The following is a 26,844-nucleotide window of genomic DNA, read 5'->3' on the forward strand; positions in this document are numbered from 1 at the left end:
AGGCGTCCATATTTGTTTAATTTTCATGCGATTCCCTAAAGGCAAGTCAAATATATTAGTTTCTCAGTCATACTTCTGACTTGGAACTTGAAACGAACACTATATAAAAGTTGGTATATCATGATTACATGTGTACCTCTACTTACAAATATCCTTGCTCAAACACGGGGTTTATCAGAGCTTTGTCCTTTTGCTAATGGAAATTAAACTGAGAGCAAACAGAGTGAATCAAAGTTCCCTTAAGTTCGGGGAAAAAGGAGCCAAAATGCTCTGTAGAGCAAAGGGAGTCAGGTGATAATACTGTGGGTTTGTGACTAAAAGCAGCATATTTCACGTTACACGTAGTTTGATCCACTGTTAATATGAAATCATTGATTAGATCAGCTTCAACTGATTTGAATTATTGATGCTTAGTTCTGATGAAATCTGGAGGCATCAAACTTAAGACCAAAGATTTCTTTTTTATGGGGTTGTGGTGACTGATGGCTAAATAATGGTTAAGTTGGTCTACAGAAACACTGCTGTGGGATTTCAACATTAAACAGAAACAGATAACATTTGCTAGAACATGCAAGACATTAAAGAACATTTAATTTCATATCATATCATATAATGATTTAACTGATGCTGGTGCTCCCATGTTTATCTTGTGTCCCTTTTTTTCAGATGAACTCTTCCTACCATATATTTTTTATGTATCACATTGTAGTACAATGCAATGGGAAGAACAAAATAACAACATGAAAAGAGCTTAAGGAAGATCTTTAACCTTCCTGTTTGCTTCTTATACGGGATGTGGTAACACGTTGTGAGAAACATCATTAATTAATGGTCAAATAATAGTTAATTAAACTTTAATGAATAGTTACACATTTTAACAACAATTTTTTACAGTGCCGACAGACAACTTTTCCCCCATAGCATTTCCAAGTGGTATTGTTGGCGCTGCTGTTGCGAAGACAACTCCAGTTAGATCATTTCCATTTTCCTCAAAGTCGCAAATAACAGCAATACAGGACAAAACAAGAGCTTATTCATTCATTTAGTCTATAATAAAAATGGATCACCAGCTAACCTTCTTTTTCCAGGGTGACCACATGCCCGGTGGCAGTCAAAATAATACAGTCATACAGTAGAAAAGTTTATAAGGAATCAATCTAAATGCTGATGGTTATATTATTCTATAGCCATTATGTACATTGTGCAATCACTATTACATATATAATTAAATAACGTGTAAATGCAAGGCAAAAACTAAATATGACTGTGAAAAAAAGTGCAATCATAAAGATTTATAATTGAATTATAATCATCAATCTTCCATTATTGAAGTGCAAAAACCACCCTTTAATCAGTTCAATCTACTTATATTGAGGAAGTAAATTTGGAATTAATTACAGCTTTAATATAGTACTTGTAATTAAGAGGTAAGACCGATTCGGACACATCAGGTTTATATGACACTTAAAAGTGCATCATTGTGACTCAAAGGGGCTCTACTTAACAATTTACAGCAATTTTCATGTATTAACTCTTCTTTTTTTTTTTGGCCATATGTGTGCAATTGTAACTTGACGTGAAAAATGAGACCTTCCCCGTTTCTCTCAGTTGCCTATACAAGCCTGTGGACGATTTGTTTAGGTTGTTTAATGCTGCTGGACTGTGGATGTCTGTTGGACTCTGTTGGAGAGCAACAGTAGCTATCGTTAGTTGAGAAATGGAGTCTGCTAACATAAACTAACGACCGGCTTCCAGCACAACACAGACGCTCCACAGAGCCCCTTTAAAACACTTAAAACACTGAAAAATTAACATTGTAAGTAAAAAATGATGATGATGATGATGATGATTAATAGTGTATATGGAGTCGTGGTGTGAGAAGAATGTGTTGTTTTCTTGCTTTCTCACATGTAGGTGGTCCTGGACATGACATTTGGAGGTGGTGGTCATACCAAAGCCATACTGAATACGGTTCCTGAAGTCACAGTGCTGGCCCTAGACCGAGATCCTACAGCCATTTCTCTGGCCGAGCAGCTAGCCAAGGAACACTTGTAAGTGATTTATTGAAAAATATCAACAACTTAAAGCTTATGTTATAAGCTGTCTAGACAAATGTTTATACTATATCATGTTTTGGCCATACATTTTTATGGTCTCAGCTGACAGCTTGACCATTTTGAGCAATGTTTGGTTTGTGGTCATTATTTCTTAAAACATACCGTAGGTGTGATATAGTATTGCAGTTCTCCTTGTATTTCTCACTTCTTGCCGGAACCCCGATCAAATACTGCTCGCCAAGATACAGCCCCTGAGTTTCACCATCCAATCAAATCCATTTCTCCTTCTTAACTTAAAGCTTTTCTCCCCCCACGCAAAGCTGGTGGGCCCGGCATGTCATTTGTCAGAGTAAGGGCCCACGCCTGCAGTGTGAGGGAGATGCTGCCTCCCACGGAGGATCTATAAGAAATGAGGGGGGGTGAGTAGAGCCCAGAGAAGTTAAGAAGTCGAGCGGGAGAGAAAAAAAAGGAAAAGAAAACATGAGAGTGAGAGAACAGGGAGACACGAGGACACAATGCCAGGGTGAGAGGGAGGGTGTGTGTGCATCAGCAAGGCGCGGGTGGATGAAAATGAGATGTTCCTAAGACCATGGCGTGGGAAGGAATCCTTTTACGTAGATTCTGGGGAAACCTCTCTCAAGGGAATCTGCCAGAGCAATGTGCCTGTGAGCAGGGAATGACAATTAAGAGAGAGAGAGAATGAGAACACTGTATTCTGTCAGCAGCAATATACCCCTGCTGTAAACTCTTCCACGCCTACTCGTGATGCAAGTTGAGAGAAGCTAGAGAAATCTAGCAATTAACCAATATTATTGGAAGCCTGAGTAAAAGACCCTGGCAGCCTACGCAGTGCATGAGAGGATTTTCTCTCTCCTCTGTGCTCCCATGTCTTGAGGAAAGTATAACCTCGATGCAAACTGTTGAGTGTTGGTGTGAATCTGAACCCAGTTTCACAGGACACAAAGAGTCATTTCACCCCCGAACGTTTTATTAAAAAGCATCAGGCTTATGAAAGTTACTCTCTGTTCCCTCAAAGACATTCATCCATCTCTTCAATGGGATTTGTCTTCCGCATGTGGAGCCTCGCTGTTCTCTGCTTTTCACCATTCTTGTTGTTGCTATGACTTCCCTTCGCCTTCGAAGCTGATGTTATAAATGTTATAAATCTGAAAAGAAACCAAGATTGTTGAAAAGCAAAGTCGGGCAACACTGGATTTACATGTGTGCACATAGAGTCACACACAGACCGATGTGATATAAGATTAACTGTTTGCATGCACTGTGCACTGTGTTAAGGTTACACCAAGTGACATGTTGGTTATCACAACAATATAACAGAAACTAAATATTTTGGTTACTTTGTCTTTTGGCTCATTGAAAACTGTGTATTCTCCTATCATAAAACAAATTGCACGTTTTTTCAATCATGTTATCACTTACTGTGACTGTACAGTTTGTCCTCAGGCTGTAACTCTTCTGGTTCAGTTGAATCTTTATTTTGCATTCTTGTATTACGTGTTTTCTTGTGTTTTGTATTGTTTCGTTTACTGTGGGCGTTTGTTTTATCCTGATATAATAGAAGTTGACAAATCTTTAATTCAGAGATCAGTCCACATAGTGAGGATGTAATGAAAATGTTATAAATGAGTGACAATGAATGACAATCTAACATGGCATTCTGAATAAACTCTCATTTCCTTTAATTTCATCCAGCCTGGCATTGTGTTCACATTATCCTGCGAAAGAGGTTTTTTTTTTTTCGTTTAGTTTTGTCCTAACCAATTATTAGCAAGTGATATAGTAGCCGTCCCATCAGTGTAATTTTCAGCCATCCATTCACCAATTTAAAAGTTATATCTGCGGGTCTACTTTGAACAGCTTGTATGGTCTCATCAATAGCACTGTTTTTTTTGCGCTACTGGATGCTATAGATGTAGCAAGGAGCTAGCTATGTAGGAAGGAGACCACAGCATTCTTAGTGGTGATTCAGACCAAAAACAGCCCTATGGTAAAATGCAAGGGGCTGCGTTGGTGCGGGCTTGTTGTTTAAGGTACCGATGGGATTTGAAATATGATCCAGTTCCAGTTGTAGTAACAGATTATGTATTTAAAAGGCTAATCAGATGTCAAAACACTGCAAAACCATACGTAATTCTCAAAGACAGGATTTTAAAACCCTAGGAAGGTATTGCAGTGGCAAATACAGTATGTTAGCTTTATTTATGACAATAGTAATGTTAATGGAAAAATTACATTGTAAGTGGGTTATTGTCAAGTGTAAAAGGGGTAATAGTAATCTATCAGGGATGTGCACTTGTATTTATGTGACTGGCCAATGAAGTGCCTTGCCAAATGAGATGAGCAAGATTGTTGGTGGAATCTTTTTTTTTTTTTTATGGTGACAAAACAAAGCAAAGTGTAACATCTTTGCATTGTGCAGTAGAACACACAATTCAGCCGTTCTCTCAGTTCTATCTAGTTGATTAATAACCTCAATCAGTCAATCAATCAGTCAACAATCAATCAATCAATCAATCAATCACCCATCACAAACATCCAGGGAATTGTAGATTTCCATATTTGGAAACTTTCCTCATCTGTGAAGCAACATTTTCAAACAAGGTTTTGAACCAGAAAATAAGATGATAAAAAATAACAGCAGGGGAGCATTTAACAGTCATTTCCAAGAGACGATGGCAAAGCCACCAACGAGTTATTAACAGACATTAAGCCACAAGTTCACAATTTTCCTGTCGCTTTAATTGTGAATAAATAATTCACAGGGAGGTTTTTTATAACCTTCCTTGGGTCAACTGGGGTAGCACAAATTGAAATTTTGAATAAAACACATTTCTAAAGACAAACCTGTTTGTTGGTTCTGTGTTTGTAGCCTTTATCTTTTTTTTTTCTTCACTGGACTGTAGATATTTTCATCACTGCTCCCCTGCTGAAAGCAATCAATCAGCATCTTGTCTCAGGCTTCAGTGACGCAGGTAAAGGAACTGAGCAGGTCAACACAAGGGAATATTTCAGGCTTGATTTGTGAAGAGGCAGCATCGTGTTGAACGAGCATGCGCTTAGACTGAGGCTGCTGTGAAGGTTCCTGATGTCCTCACTGAGTGTTCTCTTATTTCACAAGAACAAGTGAATGCAAGGAAATATATTTGGTGAGGGGACGGTTTGTCAGGAAATAAATAAATGTAGACAAAATGTTATGTTTCATGCAAATTGAACAATGTCTTAATGATGCTTGATGATTCATTATTGACTTTTGTTTGATAAAAATACATTTTAACACAAGGTCACCAACTAGAAATCTGAAAGCTCCAGGAACATTTCATTGTCTAATGTAATGACACTCAAAAAGTAATTTCGTTATTATCCTTCCTTATAATCCATATACATTTTATAACTGGTTTAATGGAAAGGATTGTTAACAATGTAGATATTCTAATAAAATATATATGATTTGTATTTTTGAGAATGATAGAACAGTCGTCATTCGGTGTGTTGCTTCATGAATCGCTGAAATGTGCAGATACAAAAAACATAACACGTTTTAAATAAGACAAGACAGTTCAATGCAAGATACATTTTAGAGGCGGCCTGATTGCAGAGAAAATGGAATTGGAAGACACGATTAGACACAAAATTTTCACAAGGCAGTGTAACTTGACACAAAGAACTGTGCACAAGGTGAAAATGTATCAACTTGAGATAAAGAAAAAAGCATTGGTCAAAGGTTTTTATGAATCATCCCCATAAATGTCCAGATAGGAGAGAAACAAAGTGAGAGACTGAAGAGAAATAACCCTTCAGTGTTTAGGACAAATCAACACGGACTGCACAACTGTCCAGCATTCAGATTTGTACAAATTACGCGTGTGAGGATGATGATGATGCCGATGCAAGTGCCAGTAGTTTTGCTAATATTGGGTGATAAAATAAAGATTTCAGTTGATCTTAACCTGGTGTTAGAGCCCTATGAGCTAAGGCATCACCAAAGTTATTACAGTTGATCCTGATGGGAACTTAACCACCTTGACTACATTTCATGGCAATCCATACAGAAGTTGAGACATGTCACACAAAACCACAAATATCAACTTCATAGTTGCCTTAGAGGAAAAGTCATCAAAGTCATCCTTGTATCTGTGCCAGTTTTCATGGACATCGATCAAAGAATTGTCAGGTCATTTCAAATGGTAATAATCAAAATTGTTTAACGGTGAGCCAACGACCGACGAACTGCCACCCCCGCTAGTGTGGCTAAGTAATAGCAGTTGAACTTTATTTAAACTTATAACTTATAGTTGTACCTGGTATGCGGTGTCTTCACTTAAAAAGACGGTACAGCCCAATGGGAAATAAAGACTATTGCTATGCTTTACTGTTCACTCACACTAGTATTATCAGCACTGGATTTTAATGTTTGTCACTGGCTTGTCACATATCCTGTGATTCAGTCTGCAAAGCTTTGTAGTATCTCAAATAAAATCATATTCAGTGTGAGGTTGATCCATTGAGATGCCAAAATAAAAAAAATTTGCATGATGTCAATGTTGTGGGGTGCTACGACTATAAATAGCTCAGATCTCTTAAGCAATTATGAGCCCACACTTGGACCTCAGCACATACACCACTGAAACTTGTCCTCTTTAATAATATAAGACCTTACATAAGGCATTTATATCTCCAACTCTGTGTCTAAGCCACATAAAGAAGTTAATAATTTAGAAATGTTATGTAACTGTTTTGCATATTTTTAAATCCTTCAGTGGCTTACAAAAACATGTAGAAGAAGTCGCAGTGTGTAGTGGAATCACCTGCGTGTGGGCGGACGCACAGACTTCAGAATTTTAATTAAGCAATTAAAAAGTCATTTGGTAAAACATAAATGCAGTTTATTACAAGCCTTTTATTACCATGATAGAACTTTCAGTAGTGTATAATAGCTAGCTATTACAAGACTTAAAAATGATAGTCTTAAAATTGTTATTTGCGTATAAAATGATTTATACGAATATGTTAAAAAAGGCTGAGATCTCTTTTGTGTCAGATTAGTAGATTTGAGTTGTATCACTTTAACCTTTTTCCATTCATGCACATTAACTGGGCAGGGTTGGGAACACTGCTTCATTATGTAGCGTACTACGTAATGAAGCATAACATGAACTCCCTCAAAGCTGCCCCCAAATAAAGCCGTGGGTTCCCACTCTCTCTGAAGATAGACTCCTCCCTCCTCGCTGCTCTCAACCCTGTTTGTCAGTTACTATGCTGACTGGCATTTACAGCACCACAAAAATGTTTCATGCCTTCAGTTACCCAGATAATGTACTCTGCATAGACCATCTCATATTCTTTCTATGCCCGAAGACTAATAAACCAAGGAATTTATTCTTTTGTTTATTTCGCAGTCCTAACTTGTGTAACACTTGTTGGAAAGCTTGTGGTTTCTTCAGCGGGCACGGCCCACCAGTCAGTGGAGGTCTGTCCCCTCACTCCATCTCTACCTCTGCTGACACTTTCAGCCACTGACGGATGAGCCAAACATTCACTGTAAAGGGATGATTGTTAGCTGTTAGCTAACTGTGCTATGTATTGTAAAAAGTATAGAATTGTGAGAATGTTGATTATTCATTTAAAACAACGATAAATATCCCAACTTACATGCCCCAAGCATTTAATTGGGGATGCATTGGCATCTTTTTGGCATCACTGAAAAATCTCATGTCAATATGTTATATATTTACTATTGTGCCATATTTCTCATCGTAAATAAAGTTATGTCATGTAAAAAATAAAAATACCCCAATCATCAAAGGGAAAAATCTTATCATGTGCAAGTACAAAAGAAACAGCAACAAATGTCTCTGAATGATCTGTGTGCACTTTTGCCCATCATCAGCACAATACTGCTGGCCTGCAGTAAATAGCGTAGAGTGTATCAAAGAAGTGGATGTAACCACCATGACATCACCCATTGGTTTGCAGGCTAATGTAAGGCTAGTAAGGCTCAAATGTGTTGTTTTGGCGCTGGGGAGGAGCAAGAGTTGGATCTGATCTGATTCGTAATTCACATTAAACTGTGCTATTAATTGGGATGCTAATTTCGGCTAGCTCAAACTGGCTTAAAACATAATGTTCTTCCAGGAAAAAAACTAACATTTGGCTGTAAGTCTTTTAGTACAACCGAACGCTGAACGAGGTATTTTAACCAAAATGTTACAGTAATTTTTAATGAACTGAAAACACACTTTGAAAGGGTCAATGGTGAAATCCACTTGATTTGACCCTTGACTCTTTCAGAAGTAGGTTCATTTCTAATAGATTTCTATACAATTGAACTCATTTTTTAAACCAGTGGAGTTGCCCCCTGCTGGCCATTAGAAAGAATGCAGGTTTGAGGCACTTCCTTATTGGCTTCACCTTTCAGACCCGGCGGCTATGCCCACTTCTTCTGTACAGTTTGGTAAATAGGCTTCCACTCGAATCCTGAATGGCTAAAATGTTCTTAAACCAATGAACTAGAAAAGTTTTTAAAATCTCACTAACAAGATAGTTTGTGCTGCTACTTTGCATAACGGAAAAAAAATTAGAAATTGGAGATTGTGGGTTGAGTGCTACTGAGGAGGCAGTAGCAGGAAGGGATTGCGCAGGTGATGAGAGAGAACAACAAAGCCTTTACTATAGATTTTTTAACAAATCAATCGCTGTGCAGGATAGTGAATAACAACAGCAAAGCAAAGGAGGCCCCTGGCAGCGTGGGTGAGATGCTCCCTTGCCATTTTGTCTTCAGTGGGTTTTGAAATAGAGGACCTGCCAATTTGTGTTCTTTCCCTGAATGCCCCTAGTTAATCTTGAGAAACGTGGAGTCATTGTTGTGTACATAAAATGGAAATGTTTAAAATATATAAAATATCTTCTACAGTACACAAGAGGAGGGTCTGGATACCTTTGATTGTTATCTTTAAATTGATTGATACCAAGCACTCTTATTGCCACACCCTCATTAGCTTGTATGGAGCTTTTTTTTTCTTCAAGAAATATTTAATATACATTTTTGGTGCTTTACAATAAATAAACTAGCATAATAAAGCTATACAGGAACAAAAGAGCAGTAGCCACTTGGAAGCTAATAGCAATTCAAACATTTACATGACTCCTGTAGCCTATGCAGTAATTTAACTTGCATTTTGCAACTACTGTAGTATTACGGATACTCTGGCTAAAATGTATATGGAGGTGCACCAGTGCGCCTAAAAACGCACCCATTGTGATATGTAGAAAGAGAGAGTCAATGGGAGCTTGTGTGATGAGCGCTATGTGGCTATTGTGGTCTAGCTTGGATGGCATACACTAAAAACAGCAAGCCTTCTCCAGATGGAGGTTCATGTGTTGACAGCAGTGACTCAATCTATGTGCACAGATTCCTAGTTCCATTCCTAGATGGATGAAAAATCAGATTCACTGAAGCATCTGAAAGTGCACAGCATACATGTAAGAGCAGAGACTCGTTTTTTTTTCCGCGGGAAGAAGATCATTTGATCACAGCTAGCCAGTGCTAGCTAATGTTAACACAGATGTTAAAACAGATCCAGGTGCTGTTGCTTACCAAAGCTATTAGAGCCATTGATACCATTAAGAACAATACAATGTTTTCTAGGTAGGCAGCGTAAGAATGACTGCAGTCAACTTCGGCTTCTGATTGGTTAAAATGTTTACCAGGTTATCTGTTGTTAGATAGTTGTTAGAGCCAAGAGTGCACACTAGTCTTTGGCTGCAGGGGAATAGTACGGAAGCCCTAAAGTGCTGCTGTTTTCCCGAGATAACGCGATAATTTTCTCGAGATAACGAAACTTTGTTTTCCTGAGATAACAATATAATTAATTTGAGATCTTGAGAAAACAAAACGATAGTGTAGTATATTAATCATTGCAGGAAACATCATTCAGTGTAGCAATGTCAGAGGAGCAGGAGCATATCGATCACTGCGTCAAATATCTTTTCAATCAAGGCCTGACACAGGCTGAAATAGCATTATGCCTTGTTATTACAGATAATATACACATTAGTGTGCGTAATCTGAAAAGACGGTTAGCAAGGCTTCAGCTATATCGGCGGCGCAATCTAAGTGAGCCTGATGTCGTCGTTAACTACATAGCTGACCAGCTATGAGGTCCCGGGCGTCTCAATAATCTCAGGCCTATCATATCACAGTCATTATCTCGAGATCTCGAATTAATTATATCGTTATCTCGGGAAAACAAAGTTTCGTTATCTCGAGATCTCGAGAAAATTATCCCGTTATCTCGGGTAAACGGCAGTTGTTATTTCGAGATAATAACTCGAGATCTCAAGAAAACAAATGAAATTACTCGTTATCACGGGTAAACGGAGGAAATAAAATGTATGAATGCATGGCCCTTTGGGGTTTCCGTAGAATAGTGCAAGGAAAGATGTACAAAGTAATTCATAAGGACTTAGGAAAGGACAACTGCAGTGCTGAGAGAATCACTTACACTGAGGCTGCAAGGAATTATGGGACAGCATTGTCATCTTTCCTTCCTTTAAGGATCGTCACTTGTACCCTATATGCTAAAGGAGATACAAAGGAAGCATTGAAGCACCTTTCCATAGCGTTGAGAGGATTCACAGCTGCCACTTCGATACTTCTGCCTCATTTCACTCAGTTAGGAACCTTCCTTAGCAATAAGACAGTTCAGCCACAGCCTTTGACTGTCATGCTTACAGTGCTATTTGTTCGTTTTACCATTTTTTTTGTTTTTCAGTAAACGGGTAGAATGAAGAAAATGGACTACAAGGTTTTATTGAAGCACCTGTCAACCAATATGCTTGGACTAAACTTCAATTGGGCATTTTCTAGAAATAGACAGAGGCACGCTAACAAAACCTAATAGCTCTGAATCAATATCTGTCGATCATAAATACAGTTTTATGGGGCTGCAACAAGTCAACTGCCACACTGGTTTGCTTCACCATTGCCAGTTTTACTGCGCTGAGTCAAGCCAAACTGTGCTGCGCCATGCTGCGCCAAGGAAGACCTTCTCTAGTTTAGGGTTAAAGTGCCCCTGCTGCCCCGCCTCCAAGCGGGCTGCCGTGACATTCTGCAACTCTGGCTTATCTGTGACAACCCCCCTTCTTCCCCTCAGACTAGCCTGTGTTGCGTTACTTAACTCATGTCAATGCTGGAAACCTAAGAGACAGACATTTTTAAAGTCCGTGTGCTCAGCTCTCAATGTCCTCCGCTCTCTCCAGCATCCCTGTTTGTATTTTCTGACATCTGCTGTGTTTAACTGTCATCATGTTCACTATCAGCTGTTTTGGGAATCATGTTACATTATTGCTTGTGAAAAACCCAACATTTCCTTATTTTGCTGCTTCATAATAAAAGCTTTTAAATTACTAAATAACAGGAGACTTTTATTGTGAAGTTATAGGAAGTGAAACAAACTGAATAAGCTGAGCTTTGTTAGCGGATATTCTTTGATAGGGTGGAAGAGTGTTTACAGTCGCTCCTTTGACTGCTACTCAGGACAAGCGTGTCATCAGTTAAAGACACACCTTCAAGCAGGTAGCCCTGTTGTAATGGAAATGCACATCCATTCCGTGCTGGGCTGACATGCCGAGTCAAGCGGAGCCAGCACATGTGATTGGAAAAGCCGCATTAGTTGTGCGAGGCTTGAAAATGTGTCAGCATTGATGAATGGCTAGACACGGAGAAAATGTTTGTTCATGCTTATTTTATTAATGAATGCTTCTTTTGACAGTGGGAAAACTGAAAATGAGGTTTACCAATAGTTGGAAGTCGAATAAGAAATGTGGATCCAGAAAATGTTTAAAATGTCCCAGAGTCATGTGAGCAGTCGCGTATCCTTCACCAGAGGTCATGACAACCAGAGTAGGGCTTCCCTCTCTGATGGCTTCCATATAACTTTTAAAACCGATTAAAAATGCATGTTGCCCTCGTACTGACTACACATTGAGTGCTGGATGCGGATGGTTTAACTTCAGCAGCTTAGCTTTTGCAGTGGGTCTGTGATGTACAAAGTGAGTTGTTAGAAAAGACAATCCGATATTTGTGATCTCTTTTGTTTAAAGATCACTAACTTCACTAGAAAACTGAAGGTAAACCAGATGGGTGGAGAAGGCTAGAGAAGACCTTTTTCCTCCTAATGTATAGATGGTAACTCCTGTTGCTCTCTTCTGCCATCATCTTTGTCCACACAATGTTAAAAGGTCACATGAAAAATGCATGAGTGTGGCTGGAGGATCTCGCCACTCGTGCATGAGGAAGTGACTGAGTACACATGGTCTTGCTAGGTGACAAGGAAGCATCTCAGTATGCCAGCTAAGATGGTTAGTCTGCCTCCCTGGAAACACCTGACTCTGGTTTAAAAGGTTGACTGGAATGTTACTCAAGCTATTGTGGGTCTCCATTGATATGTATATCTCACATGGTCTCCCCATGAACATGTCTGCTTAAAATTATCTTGACTTGCCTGATGTTGACATGACATGAAATACTGATACTGAAAAACAATACTGATATCTTCCACAAATTGAAGAGGAGACTTCACTAACCATTTCCATTGCGGTTAGATGAAGTAAAGAGCAACACTTTGTGCTCCGTCATACCTGAGTCATGGCCCAGGCTGAGGTGCCCTTGAGCACAGCTGCTAACCCTCAAACTGTTCCAGTGTAGCCTTCTGTGGCCAGCAGGTCAGACCGTGGTTGTACTGGGCAGCTTCCAGGTGTAACTGACAGTAGAAACACACAGAACGCAGCAAGCTGGGTAAACCTAACAACTTAACGATTAATTTTGTATGAGAAGCAACCTCTGTTTTTTTTTTTTTTTACCTCCTCAAACTGTATTTAGAGCATTCATCACACAAAACATGGCTGAGATGAAAACCATTTCATTTTTAGTAATTTGAAGACATGCACAAAAAACTGCATTATACATGTATCTTTCTCTTATTTTCTTTCCATTTTTAGTTTTCATGGTCCTCTTAACTCCTGAAAGCAATGTTGTTTTTTAGCTGCATGACAGTGAAATTGAAATTACAGCACTAGATGCAAATAATTTAGCATTTATTTTCTAATTCCTTCCATATAAGGCCAGTATTTTGTATCAAATGCATTAACAGACAAACGTCCAAGTGTGCCATTCATTTCATTTCCCTCCATCCTTTCTTCAGTGGTCGTGTGAAACCATTGCTCAGCCGATTCAGCGAGCTTGAAGCCCTGATGTCTAACGTGAATATTAAGCCAGGCAGCATTGATGCTGTCCTGTTGGATGCTGGCTGCTCCTCCATGCAGATGGATCAGGCGGAGAGAGGCTTCTCCCTCAGCAGGGATGGGCCCTTGGATATGAGAATGGATGGAGAAAGGTGAGAGATTTTCAGCATAAGGTTGTTCAGGAAAGGATGATGGATCTTAGTTTGAATAACTGGACATACTGTGAATGAACACTAGACCAGACTAGACTGGGAGTTGCTGGATGATCAGAATCACTGGTTCCTTAAAATTGCTTCAGTACTCACTGTATATTAAAAAAAGATTACGATAACACAGAAAAATGTTTCTTTTAATTTATTTTTCTACTAAATTTATTGATACAATTTAAAAATGACAAACTTCATAAAACAAACAGAAAAAATCCATGAAATATTGAAACAGTTTTTTGTGGTAATGCGAATACAACTTTTCTTTCTAAATAGCGAAGAAGAAAAGGAGAAGAGTGATGTTAGATTACTACAAAAACTCCCAGGGAGACATCAGGTGCAAGATTATGTGTACAAAATTTGTGAGTTTGACCACAAAGACCTCAGTTCGTGTCCGATCTCCGACGAATATTCGGCCTTGATTTCTAGTAACCATGAAGGAGAATGTTCCCTAAATTCGATCAGGACCTCAAAGTTTTTTGAACAATACCTCAAGTCATTGGGATTAAATATCAAAGAAACTCTCATATTTTGAATTTTGGCAAGGTAGGTCGTGAGATAACCACAAAATCAAGTATATAATGCAGCTAACTTTGTAAATTTGCCTGTATAACAAAACTATGTTGTAATTTCATCATGAATTGTGGAATTTACAGTATTAAGCTGCGCTTTCAGAATGTTGTTCTTCGTAAATTTAAATGTAATAGCAAACTTTGATGAGACAGAGTGATGAACCATACAGATCAATTGAAGCAGCTGGTGATAGGCGTTTTTTAAGAACGTTCCTAAAATGTTTTAAGTATATACTTGCTGATAACAACAACAAAATGTCCTGCTTAGGACATATCTTGGTACAGTTGTTTAATGATAACCAAATTTAATAGATTCTCACCAAAAATGTTTGTTATAGTTATGTGTGAATGTAAATGATCATATATATATATATGTACAATATATGTTTATAAATGTGCAGTATATATGTGTGTCTGTGTATATACATGTCTATATATATTTGTATATACTTAATATGTGTATGTATATGTGTTGTAATGTAATGCTTTGTTAATGTGATCAGAAATGTATATGATCCCTCTACAATTTCAGCATAATGTATTAATCAACCTGCTTAGATAACCCCATTAGAAGCTATTGCTCAAGCTGCATTTCTCTTTTCAACCCCTTACAATCATTCTTTTCATCGCTGTCAGCCATAAGGGTTTTCAGCTGTATCTCAGAGTTGTCAGGATTCGCCCCTGTCAGCAAGGACGTGACGTCAAGCAGCTTAATTGGGCTTCTCTTTGTGCGTAGGTACCCCGACATGCCCTGCGCTGCTGACGTTGTGAATACCTTAGATCAACAGGCTCTTGCATCCATCCTCCTTGCATATGGGGAAGAGAGACACGCCAGGAAAATAGCTTCAGCCATTGTGGAGGCACGCCGTGTCAGCCCCATCACTCGGACACAGCAGCTGGCCAGCGTGGTGGCAGGTAGCTCAACACTATCCTGATTAATTCCCTGCAGCATTCTGGAGGCTGTAAGGGAAAATAAAACACGAGTGGAGTTATTAAGGCTGTCTCCCGGTGGGACGTATTTGTCTCAGAAAATTACGTCGACTGTGACCTCAGTCATCATCCTCTCTGCTGTCTCTGTTTTGGGTGCCTTTCTTCTGCGTCTTCCTTTAGTTGAGACACAGACACAGCTCGAGGTGGCTGGAACAGAATGTGGCTAATGCCTTGAAAACAATACAGTAGCCGTCATTTCCCCCGTTTCTCTGCCCACAAATATGCACACACACCTGACACAAATGCAAACACCCACATATGCTCACACACATAAGACACAGTCGTGCATAAAGCCAGGATTACATTGTTTGTCTTCGCTGATTGTTTTTTTTTTTTTTTTTTTTTTTTTAGCCGTATGCCTCCAGATTTGAGCTGCTGAACAAGTGAGGTGTCGTTTCAGTAGTTATTGCACAGAGCAGTATGTGCGTCAGTGTCACCCTGGGAGAAGAGTTGTGAGTAAGAGCAGCTGTTTAATCTTTTTGAAGAGCAAAGCGAGTCACCACCGATGTTTATTCAGAAAAATCAGTGAGGTCTTGATTTAAGAAAGTTCCAGTGGGACTGTATGACCAACTGTGACAGTGATGCTGACAGGAAGAAAATGTACAGTTATGAGAGACATGAAGAGGGCTTGTGTGTGCGTGTTTAGGGACCTGGTGGTGTTAAGACATCATATAAGAAATGGCTTTTAGTCATGGGTTATGTTACACGTTACACAGCAGTGGGTAGTTTTCTAAAATGTTAAATTTCCTGGATGAAAATGAGACATATTGGAGCAAAAGAAGTGACTTGTTTTGACTTAAATTTGTGTGCATCAGCATCTAAAGGGTAACCTTTTTATTTTATTCAGTATTTGAATAAAATTGTGCATAATTATAAACATACTGCACTTGGCTGTGAGTGCCAAATATAAATGATTCGTACCCACAAACACTATATGTACACCATTTCACACACATACATTGGTAAAAACTCATGCATAGTTCACACCAGGCATACGCATGATTCCTGGTTAATTGCAGATCGCTATCTGCAAGTGATTAACCATGGAGAAGGTGATGGGTTGTTGATGTTAATGTGGAGAAATAAGGGTAAAGTCAGAATCAAATCACTTCTTTAGATTGTTAGGCACCTTCACTGATTGTGTTTACGTCAGTTGATTTGAGCGCCATAAACAAAATCACTTCACAATCACAAAAATCGACACAACACAAATTCAATTGCACTACCTCTTTTAATTGACAGTTCTAATGAGCAGTGAAACACACAGAACCATGCATATACACAGCTTTATCCATGATCCAGTATGTTGTAAACACCATCTCAGTATCCCAAGAGGTCTGTTGATATTGGGCGATTCTGACACGATTTGTTGCAGTGCCAATCTTTCTTGCCAGAATGGGAGGCAGGGTGACGTTCATGTTGTATTGTTAGAGGAAAGGGTGGGAAGGTTAGGGTGGTGGATGGGTGTATATCACATTTATAAACATGATTTGAGCTTCTTAAAAGCCGTGGCATTGCTTTACAAATCTGACAAAAAGAGTTCATAAGTATGTTTCTGACTTTGTGTGCGCCTAGAGTTTTAGTGAAGAACCTCCAGAGTTTTATGTCTCTGGCCTCTGGGTGGTAGGTGCTGTCCTTTTATGTGCTAATACAGTCAAGAAGGGCATGAAAAGCATGTAAGTGACCTGAAGATTTAACATAAAAACACATTTACATGGCACAGGCAGCCACGGAAACACAACCACAATCACACAGATGCAAAGGTAGCAGAACTATTTGTTTTATTAATCATTGTTGAAATGAAAATCGCAGCTTCGCCAAATCAACCCAAGTTTGTTTGCTGAACACTTGGAGCAGGACTCAAGTGAGGAAAACCATCAGCATTAGCAACATTATGCCACCATTCATAATCACCTTGTTTTAACTGTGTGAGTGTGTGTGTGTATTTGTGTGTTTTGATTAGCCAGAGGGAAGGACATGGATGCATTGATTTAGAGATGCCAACAAGCTGTTTAACGTTAATTTCCACCCAGCGCAACAACTGTGGCAAAAAAAACACGTGAGGTAATGAACTTAATTATTTCACCTTTAGGATAAATACTATCACTGCCAATTTAAAATGCATTTAGACATTTTTTTGCAGCTTTCTTGTGTGACAAAGCACTAAGCTTGTGTCGATGCCACATCATCCCCAACAGTCACATGTTTCTGTTGATTTCTTGGCTCTCATGATCACATCTGTTGTGCTACCTCAAACAAAGTTGTGTCAATGTTGTCCTGTTCCATTTATTCTGTTGTCCTCAACACACTCCTGTGTTCGGCCGGTCACACCAAAGCATCAAACACTGTTGCTGTGAAATGTAGCTGTGCTCTTGCCTTTGTTGATCCACGCTTCAAACATCAAATATGGCAGTCTACGATTGAGATCACAGCGAGTGTTTTGTGTTGTTAGTTCCACATGTTCTGTGTCATACATTCACTATGTCGTGGTTCCTTCTTAACTACCTGATTTTCTCCGTATGTGCACATCTTAATCTCTTCTTCTCTCCATGGATCTGTCTGTAGGACCTTTGAAAGATGAATTAGAGAGAGAGCATATGGCTTGGTGAGGCCAGACCAGGGCTGGTCCTTGCTGTGCAGGCATTGTATTGATTGCAGTGTGAGTCACACCTTGGGCTGTTTAGTGCAGGAGGAGAGAAATGCCACATCACTCACTTCTCTATTTATTGCAGTTTCTCTTTAGGTCTATATAACTCTCTAATTGTTCTTTAGCCCTCTGTGTGGTGGTAATCAGGTGGATCTTACAAACTCGTCGTATATACATTTAATATTTTCCAAGCTGTAATGTGCTACAAATGTACATTTGTATATACTTTATATACTTTTCATTTATTGACCTTTTTGTGCCTGAAGCCAAATACATTCTGCACCCTGCATGTTATCTGTCAAACAGGTGCACAATAACTGCGATTTTCTTGGCATCTGGAACATTCTTTGCATGGAAAAGTCTCCACTTTTAAAAAGTAGGAACAAAATGTTCAGGAGTGTTAAAGAGGAATGTTGTGGTGAGGAAGAGAAACTTAAATAACCCTTTATTTAACAGCAGCAGGTCAAGACTAAGTGCACCATCAAGAGCACAATAACTACAAAAATAAACAAAACATTTTTTTAAACTGTAATCAAGGCCCAGAGGGTAATAATCGTTTGTGCTCAGTAAGATTTACTTTGAGCTGAAGTGAACTGAAAGATGCTGAGAGGCATTTACCTACCTTTACCTTGGTACTTTGGTGACACCTTAGCCATCTCCACCAACCCCGCACAGACTCTCTGATGGACCTGCCACTCAGTCCTGCTAAAGATCTCAGTGGCTTCTATGTTGTTTGTGCTTGTTTTTACACATTAACGTGTATTTGCAGGTCTTTGGGAGTACTACTGCATACATGAAAAAGTAGTTAAAAGCCTTTTGTAGCTTCAGAGGAAGCTGCGTGGAATCTGGTACATTTCCTGAAGTGATGTCACTCAGTGGCTAAATTGCATTGTGGCATGTTTTAAAAGCAGTCCACTGGTCTGGCATCACAGCATAACAATGTTGGAATTGACAGTTTAAAAACAAATGATCAAAATCAATACGGCAGAACCACACATTCTTCTTCCTTTAAACCTGGTTCCTACATTACCCACAATGCAACTTAGCCACTTAGCCATCACTGGAGGCAGTTTATCAGATTACATGCAGCTTCCTCTGGAGCCACAACAGACTTTAAACTACATTTTCACATAAGCAGGAGTACTCCCCAAGTACTGTAAACACACTGTAATGTGTGAAATTGGTGGAGTTGCCCTTAAATTTATTCCTTCCTGGTGCCGTGCTTCCTTGAGCTGAGGTGACCCCCCCCCCCCCCACACACACACACACACCCGGTGGTATGATAGCCGATAAGTGGTGTGGCAGCCTCTCCCCCACTTTGTTCATGGTGGGCTGTTTAAGTCTGGCACAGATGGCCTCCTTCAACCTGTCTCTAGATCTTTAAATAGATGTAGACTGTGGTCTTGACCTGAAGAGTTGGCCCATGAGTGTGTTCACTGGCTGTTTTGGCTTTTTTTGCAGTGTATATTACATTGCCCTTTGAAAAGAAATGTATGTTGTCATGGTTGAAAAAGCCAACAATAATTTAACATAGTTAATCTTAAACTGGTTATTAACTTCATGAAATACACAATATACAGCTGTGGTCTACTTTGTGTCATTTAAGGACAACTACTTAAATAAGCTGTAACTATTACTTGTTTGGCATTTGAAAACATTAAAACAATTATTCAATAATGAATTATTTATAATAATATAATGAGTAATAACTTTCTGTCAAATGACTAGTCAACCTTAAAGGTGCCCACACTCCTTCATTCATTCACCCTTCATGAAGGTGTAAACCTTTGTTTTTAGCCTCTACTTATCCAATATTTTTTCACTTTATATTGATATTTTTCTTTCAAAGACTTTTTTATATTATTCTCCATCCATCTTTGTGTTGTGTCAGTAAAAAAATACAGTAACAACAAAATGCTGTAGTGCATTATACTTCAGTTCCACTCTCAGACCATTTCTTTTGCTCTAGGATCGTTTCCTGCTGCTGTCATCTACGCGAGGAAAGACCGACTCAACCGGCCGGTGCATGTTGCTACAAAGACTTTCCAAGCTCTGCGTGTCTTCGTGAATGACGAGCTGAACGAACTACACGCAGGCCTGCGTGCGGCCCAGGCAGCACTGAGACCTGGAGGGCGTCTCTGCGTAATCACCTTCCATTCACTGGAAGACAGACTAGTCAAACGCTTCCTCCAGGGAGAAGACTTGTCTAATCTAGATCACTTCAGCTCGAGGGAGCACAGCACCAGGAAGGACAAAAAAGATGGTGGAAGTGGTTATTGGCTCCCGCTGCGAAGAAAAGTGATCACCCCCGAAAAGGGCGACGTAAAAGAGAATCCTCGAGGACGCTCTGCTAAATTACGCGCAGTGCTCAGACGTTAACAAAAACATCTATTTTCTCTTTTTTCATATAATTGTTGGAGGTTTTTTTATAACCAGAGAAACTTTTTACAGTTAAACTTTAGCAAGGTAAGGCAACAATATTAAAATACTTAACAGTTTCAAAATCATTGTGATGGTACAGTGACTTGTAATAGGTTGAATGGTGACTCTGTCTCTGTCACTTGTTTCTGCACTATGTAACTTCAGTGAGAGGGTCGGATCGCAGCGTTACATACATGTTTACTTCAACATACAAGTTTTCAACACATAACATTGTTATGACGTAATAAGTTTTGTTTGTAGTCGGCACCTACATTACGTCCGACAAACTGTTACAAACCTGGGATTTGTATTTATGTGAATTGTTTACTTACGTCTTTTAAGTTAGAGCAACAACTGTGAGAACAACAAACTGAATGAAAGCTGGTTGAACATTGAAGTGTCACGTATAGATATAATTGTGTTGAAAGCTTTTTATACCAAAATAAAAGTATGTGACTTTTGTGTTGTTTGCCTTTTTGTCTTTTAAAGTGTACTTAAAATGACTGTAAAGTGCCTCACAATTTGGTGCATGTATCTAAGCTCACCCCAGTTTTATGTTACAAACGTTTTTGTGTAGAGTCCTGTAATGATCCCTTATAATACTGTTTTAAGTGACAACTTTGAGTGTTCAACATCACATCACATCACGGAGGTTATTGTGGCTCAATAGCTCTACATGTATAACAATGAAACACCTTTTCCCATTGACGTCTGTATTTCCCCTGAATGTCCCTTGATGACTAGCTGAAGTGAAACCTCTACTGTACCGAGTGAATCAGTGATGCCACTAAATGCTGAGTGACGCAAGTGTCAGAAGTGGTGCTGAATGAGCTGGGTGGTTGTTCTTAAGCATTCTCTCACCTTCAGCTGTAAGCAGATGAGGTGTTTTCATCTTTACTATTTGACTTTGATTAATTGTAATTGCTCCATCAAGATTATTAACACTTTTTTCTTCTGTCTCAGTTTAGTGCTCTCTAAATATACCCTTCTCGTTACCTTGGAAACTAAATGGCGCAAGTAACATTTAACTGTGTCTAAAATTATGTGCTGTTTTAATCTAATATGAAATGATGCCATATCGTGAGTTTGAATGTCTCCCTGTTGACATCAGTGGATGTGAGTTGATGCAAATCACTGTCCCTGTTGATGGAATATGTCATGACATTTTACTGTGTTTCTATTTTATTGCCACATGATCTTTACTGAATCACACTGTTGACATCAGAAGGTGAGCATGGGTAAGAAAATGTTACTCACGACTTCATTTCACACTGATGCGTGACACTTTTCATATAAATAGAAAAGAATAAACACCAAGAGACGCCCAACTTTTTGAAGTGAACACATATATATATATATTTTAAAGGTTTATATGACATTTTTAATTGGGCTTTTGTACTGGCACCATCTTACCCTGTAACACAGGATGTAACGTCATATTAATGTATACTGTGTGTGTTATAATACAATCCCTTGAACACTATCTCAGCATCTACCGATTACAGAAATGTAGTACACACTAAATTACAGTAACTCAAGTGAAGTCAGTCAGTTGGGTTGGTGGAGTTAGAAAGAAGTGATCTCACCAAACTTCTGTAGCTAGCTCCTCATTTCTAGTTGAGGCTTGTGGCGCACACCTGCCGTAAGCGTTGTCATCATTTTAGCTAAGTTCCTGTCCAAAAGTGGGCAGGGATACCAGCTAATTAATTTTTTGTTTGCTGCATGAGCAGGAGGAGAGACATGGGATACTGACCAAACACTATAACAGCGATTGCTATTGGAATACAGAGCTATTTAATGCCTTTTTTAATAAAAATGTTTCACGTACAGCAGTTTCAACACATCTACATCTCGTCAGAACTGTCAGCGGTTGAGTTGCATTGTGGGTAATGTTGGTGCCTCGTTTTGACAAGAGAGAAGAATGTATGGACTAGACAAGGACAATATCTCTTGTCCATGGTGAGGAGTGCTGTGTACGTCAGTGGAGTATTCTCTTTAAGTACACATACTTATGTACTTGAATATTTCCATTTTCTGCCACAATATAAAGCAGAATGGCTGTTTTATAAACTCTGTTACTTTTATGTACAATCTTAATCCTGCAAAATAAATACTGAGTAGTAGCTTAGTAAAAACTTTACTTTATAACCATTAGTAAATGATACATTTATAGTTAATTAAACTTTAGTTAATAGTTATTTCAGCAAACAATGAATTGCTTTAAAAAACAATTATCAAACCAGTTTTATTGTAAAGTTACAATTTACGCGTATAATATTTTTATATAAAATGTTGTATAAAATATATAAATATAATACAATAACTAATGTTTATTGATAATGGTTGTAATAAAGTGTGTCTTTTACTCTACTACTACTACTTCGCAGATTAAGATTGTACAAACTGAGCATTTCTACTTTAGATACTTTAAATACATTTTCCAAATTATATATACATAATTTAGAAAACTGAAATAAATAAATACATTTGGAATGCAGGACATTTTTTATTCCAGTATTTCTACTTTTGCAGTGTTTCTAATTGTGTAAATGATGTTGTGGATGGGTGTTTTGGTGTTATGTGGATAAATATAAAATATGTGACTGAGATATTTTTCTTTTTTACCTTAAAATGGTGTCTCAGGTATCAGGTTAAAGGATCATATTCAATATGGTAATACTCTTTTCTGAGCCACTGTGCAGACAAGGATGTTTTATTTAATGGTGTAACCAGTGTCAGAGTGGGTGATGGCATGTAAATGTAATCTTCAAAGTTGTCTCCCTGATGTTTTCTTAGGAATCACTTAAGTCTAAAATTCTCAAAACATAAAAAGTGATGTTTGTTGCTCAGCGCAGTAGAAGATGATAAGACAGGAACATCAGTGATTTGAAATTATTATCTGAGCATTATCTGACTGCAATTTCTCAATCACCATGGAAACAGTGACCTCAGATAACAGTAAATATACTGTTAGACGATGCTATTATTGTAGGCTTGGATCAATCCATAGACTACCAGGTAGGTTTCTAATAGCTACTGGAGTTGAATCACGTCTCTGAAACTGCAGTCAACATCTAACGTGCTGCTAACAAAGCTGCAGGCACAGGATCTTCACTTGACACAGGGACAACAATACAAAAGTCAGGCTTCCATTTCAATATCAGCTTTCCTTGTCTTAATTCATGACAACAGTGTCTCGTCATTGAATCAAGCTTGCAAGTGTATGCTCAGTTCGCAGGGAGTTAAAGACTCAATCATTCACATTCTTACTAATTGCTTTATTACTGAGTATAACTAGGGGTGGCCAACCTGGGCTCGCATACGTCTTTCTGATGTTTATGACAGATGTTACTGTTGCATTTAAAGCTTTTATACTTGAAAATGTCAGTCAAGAAAATCCAAACGTGTTGCAATGTAAAGTGTCGGTGACTGTAGTTAACGTTGACGGATAGATTGGTAATGTAGATGAAATTATAAGATATCTTGCAAAAAGCAGATTTATTCTCCAGAAGTGAATACAATCAACCTACCAAAAGTTCAGCCTTTTCTGACCTGTTTTCCAAAAGGTCTAAAAGTCTTTCTTCACCAACGTTTAATTAACAACATTTCAGAAGGAATCTTTCTACTTTTTACTTCACTAAATTCACCAGCTTTAGTTACTTTACAAAGTAAGATTTTACATAAACATACCGTGGATTTATACAATATTTACACAATACGATGTGGATATACAGATGTGGATATACAGATTGTATATATACAGCATATAAATTTAGCTTCACATCGGCCAACTGGAAACAATACAATGCTGCTAACACATTATTGTATCATGATTAATGATCTAATAGAAAAAATATAATAATAGTATCATCCTGACTTTGTGCATAATGATTTTTTTGTTGAAGTAAATTTAGCTAAAACTCACGTTTGCTTTTTCAATGCAAGAGTTTTACTTGTAATGGATTACTCTGCAGATACATTATAATATATTTATACATCATGTTATATAAATTGGGCTGTATAATCTGAAATAAAGAACACTTTATCCTTCATATTTGCACTGTGCAACTATCATGTACTAGTCATGTTTGTATCATGTGTAATCCACTTGTCTCTGTGCTATTTATATTTATACTCTTATACTTTTCCCATATATTAATACACAACATGTGTGTATTACACTTATGAGTAAAATTGTCTTTAATTGTCGTTGTTGGTCATATATGTGTGTGAAAGCTGAGCAGGGTGTATAAAGTCTTACTATTATTACTTGAACTTTATTTTTCCGTTATTCTATTTTGGTCTTGGTTTGTATTGTTTCATTTTTCATCATTCAATCACCTTTCCTCCTGCTCATGGCTCTTGAGCTGCTGTAACGAGTGAATTTCCTCACTGAGGGATCAATTATAGTCTTATTTTAATTGTCATAATATTAGCTGGCATCAAACACTGCACACGTTTAAAAGCTGTGCAATAATGAAAAACCTGTAAAAGTGCATCAGCGACGTTGACACCATCCTTTCTCCATTAAATGACAGACTCTGCAGACCTTCAACTGTCACGACGCACGATTGAACCCAGAATATTACATTAAATTACTGAATCACAGTTGTATTCTAATCTTGGTATTTCTGGAATTGAATTGGATTCGTTTTGAGAAAGCATTGATGTGTGTGGTCAACAGAAGTGTGGCCATGAGCCAGATGTGACGAGAAAAACAGGGAATTCAACATGCAGGTCAAGCTGAGCAGTTCGATACAAGGTCAGCAAAAATACCAATGAAAATAAGGTGCTGACATTAAATCTTACTGGAATTTTGCGTCGGTGTGCTCGTGTGATGATCTGTTGTTTCTGGGTCCGACCGTTTGGACACACCTGATATAATCAGTCAGCAGTGTGTGTTGACAGAGCTGAAATAATTGAATATTCAGCAACTAATTTGACAATCAATTAATCACTTGAGTCATTTTTCAGGCCAAATTACCAAGACTCCCCTCATGTCCAGTGATGTTATGACATTAACCAGGCTTTAGGAGATTCAGGCTTTAGGTAAACAGATGATTAATATACCAAATTGTCATTTTAATCTATGAGACATAAAACTCCCAAAGAGAAAAATACTTAAATTTAGATAAATATCTGGAATGTCTAGTCTCTTTTATCAGACTATAAGAGTCTTTCTGGCTGCCCGCAAACAGATAAAAAAAAAAACCCACAACAACAACAACAACAACAACAACAACAACAACAACAACAAGAAAGACAGATAAAGACTTTGCGCTGTTTTTGATTTTAACGGCAAAGTTTGTCGTGAACAACTTGAAGTAGACAACACCAGGTGAGAATTATGAGATCACTGATGGATAAAATTAGGTTGTTGTAGTGCTGAAAAATTTAAACAAAAAATAATCAGTATAAAAATTTGATGGTCAACCAACAAGGCAAGTAATCAAGCTAGCATATCAAACATTTTTCTGGTCATAGCTCAAATATGAATAATTTTCAACTAAATACCTGTTGATCAGACATTTTATAACCTCACTTCTGGTGAGTGGAGATGGGATGTTTTACAACAACCAGAAAAAAGGTAGTTCAGATTGGACTAGATGCTCTTAATAGCTGAAATAAAATTTTAAAAAAGGCTCTTCTTCGGACAATCTCTCTACCCTTGTTCTCCATCTAATATATTCTTTTTAATCTGGGTTGAACAAAACATTGTAAACTATTTAAGGATTTCCAGTCTTTTCATCTCATTAAAGACATGTGAAAACATCAGCACTGCTCTTGTAACTGTAAAACTTGGTGGAGGAAATTAAACTTGAGCCTCCTATGAAGTCATTATTAGAAGTAATTAATGAGGTTTTAATATCTTGCCCTCATTAGCGATCTTTATGCAAGAGGTTGCATGAGGGATGTTGGTCTGTTGTGCATCTCTACATTTGTTCTGCTGTATGTGGGCAGTGTAGGCTGTTATAAAGCAATGCCTTGACTTGCAGGGATACTAAAAGAGTATACAGCATACAATGAAAAAAGGTTGGCAGTCAAGGTTTTGCAAACACATAACACAAATATTCAACTTGATATGTTTATATGTACGGATTGTCCAGTGTGAGTGTGTCCTTACACATAAATCACTGTAAACTAAATATCTCATCAATTTCTAGACCTCACCGTGGACACTGAGAAGCTGTGATTAGTATTTTTTCCCTTGTCTTCTTGCTTCCATGCTGGCGATAGCCGTGGCCAGAGGTATTATTGTTTTGGGTTATCTATCTTTCCATCACATCTTCTGAACAGGATGTCTCACGAACACCTCGAGGGAATTTCTCCGAAAATTTGGCACCAACATCCACTTGGAATCAAGGGTGAACTGATTATATATTGTAGGTCAAAGGCTAAGGTCACTGTGACCTCACAAAACTTATTTTTGGCCATTACTCATCAATTCATATGATAATTTGTGTGTGTTCTGGACATTTTTCAATGCCAGAGGTCAGGAAGAGCACCTTGACTGGTGCATGGGGGCTGTAATGCAAGCAGGTAATTGTAGCTTGACATTTGACGGACTGAACAATTAAATTGATAAAAAATAATCTTCGAATTAATCGATAATGAAAATAATTGTTGGTTGTTCTAAAAATGTGTGTAATTTCATTTGATTATTGATGTGGTGCTCTGTAGTTTCAGAA

At 38.2% G+C, this 26,844-nt stretch overlaps 1 protein-coding gene across 2 annotated transcripts in view; it reads left to right on the forward strand.

Moving 5' to 3' along the window:
- mettl15 (methyltransferase 15, mitochondrial 12S rRNA N4-cytidine) overlaps positions 1-20,617 on the forward strand; it is a 47,412-nt gene extending 26,795 nt beyond the window's left edge. For both annotated transcript variants that reach the window (XM_084356789.1, XM_084356790.1), the window contains exons 3-6: positions 1,915-2,051; positions 13,280-13,471; positions 14,834-15,012; positions 19,704-20,617. In XM_084356789.1, coding sequence (XP_084212915.1) covers positions 1,915-2,051; positions 13,280-13,471; positions 14,834-15,012; positions 19,704-20,113 — 918 coding nt within the window. In that variant the 3' untranslated portion in view covers positions 20,114-20,617. The remainder of the gene's footprint in view (positions 1-1,914; positions 2,052-13,279; positions 13,472-14,833; positions 15,013-19,703) is intronic.
- Positions 20,618-26,844: the final 6,227 nt, after the last annotated feature.

Source organism: Pagrus pagrus (genome assembly GCF_965226575.1).
Source record: "Pagrus pagrus genome assembly, chromosome: 1".
NCBI classification, from domain to species: Eukaryota; Metazoa; Chordata; class Actinopteri; order Spariformes; family Sparidae; genus Pagrus; species Pagrus pagrus.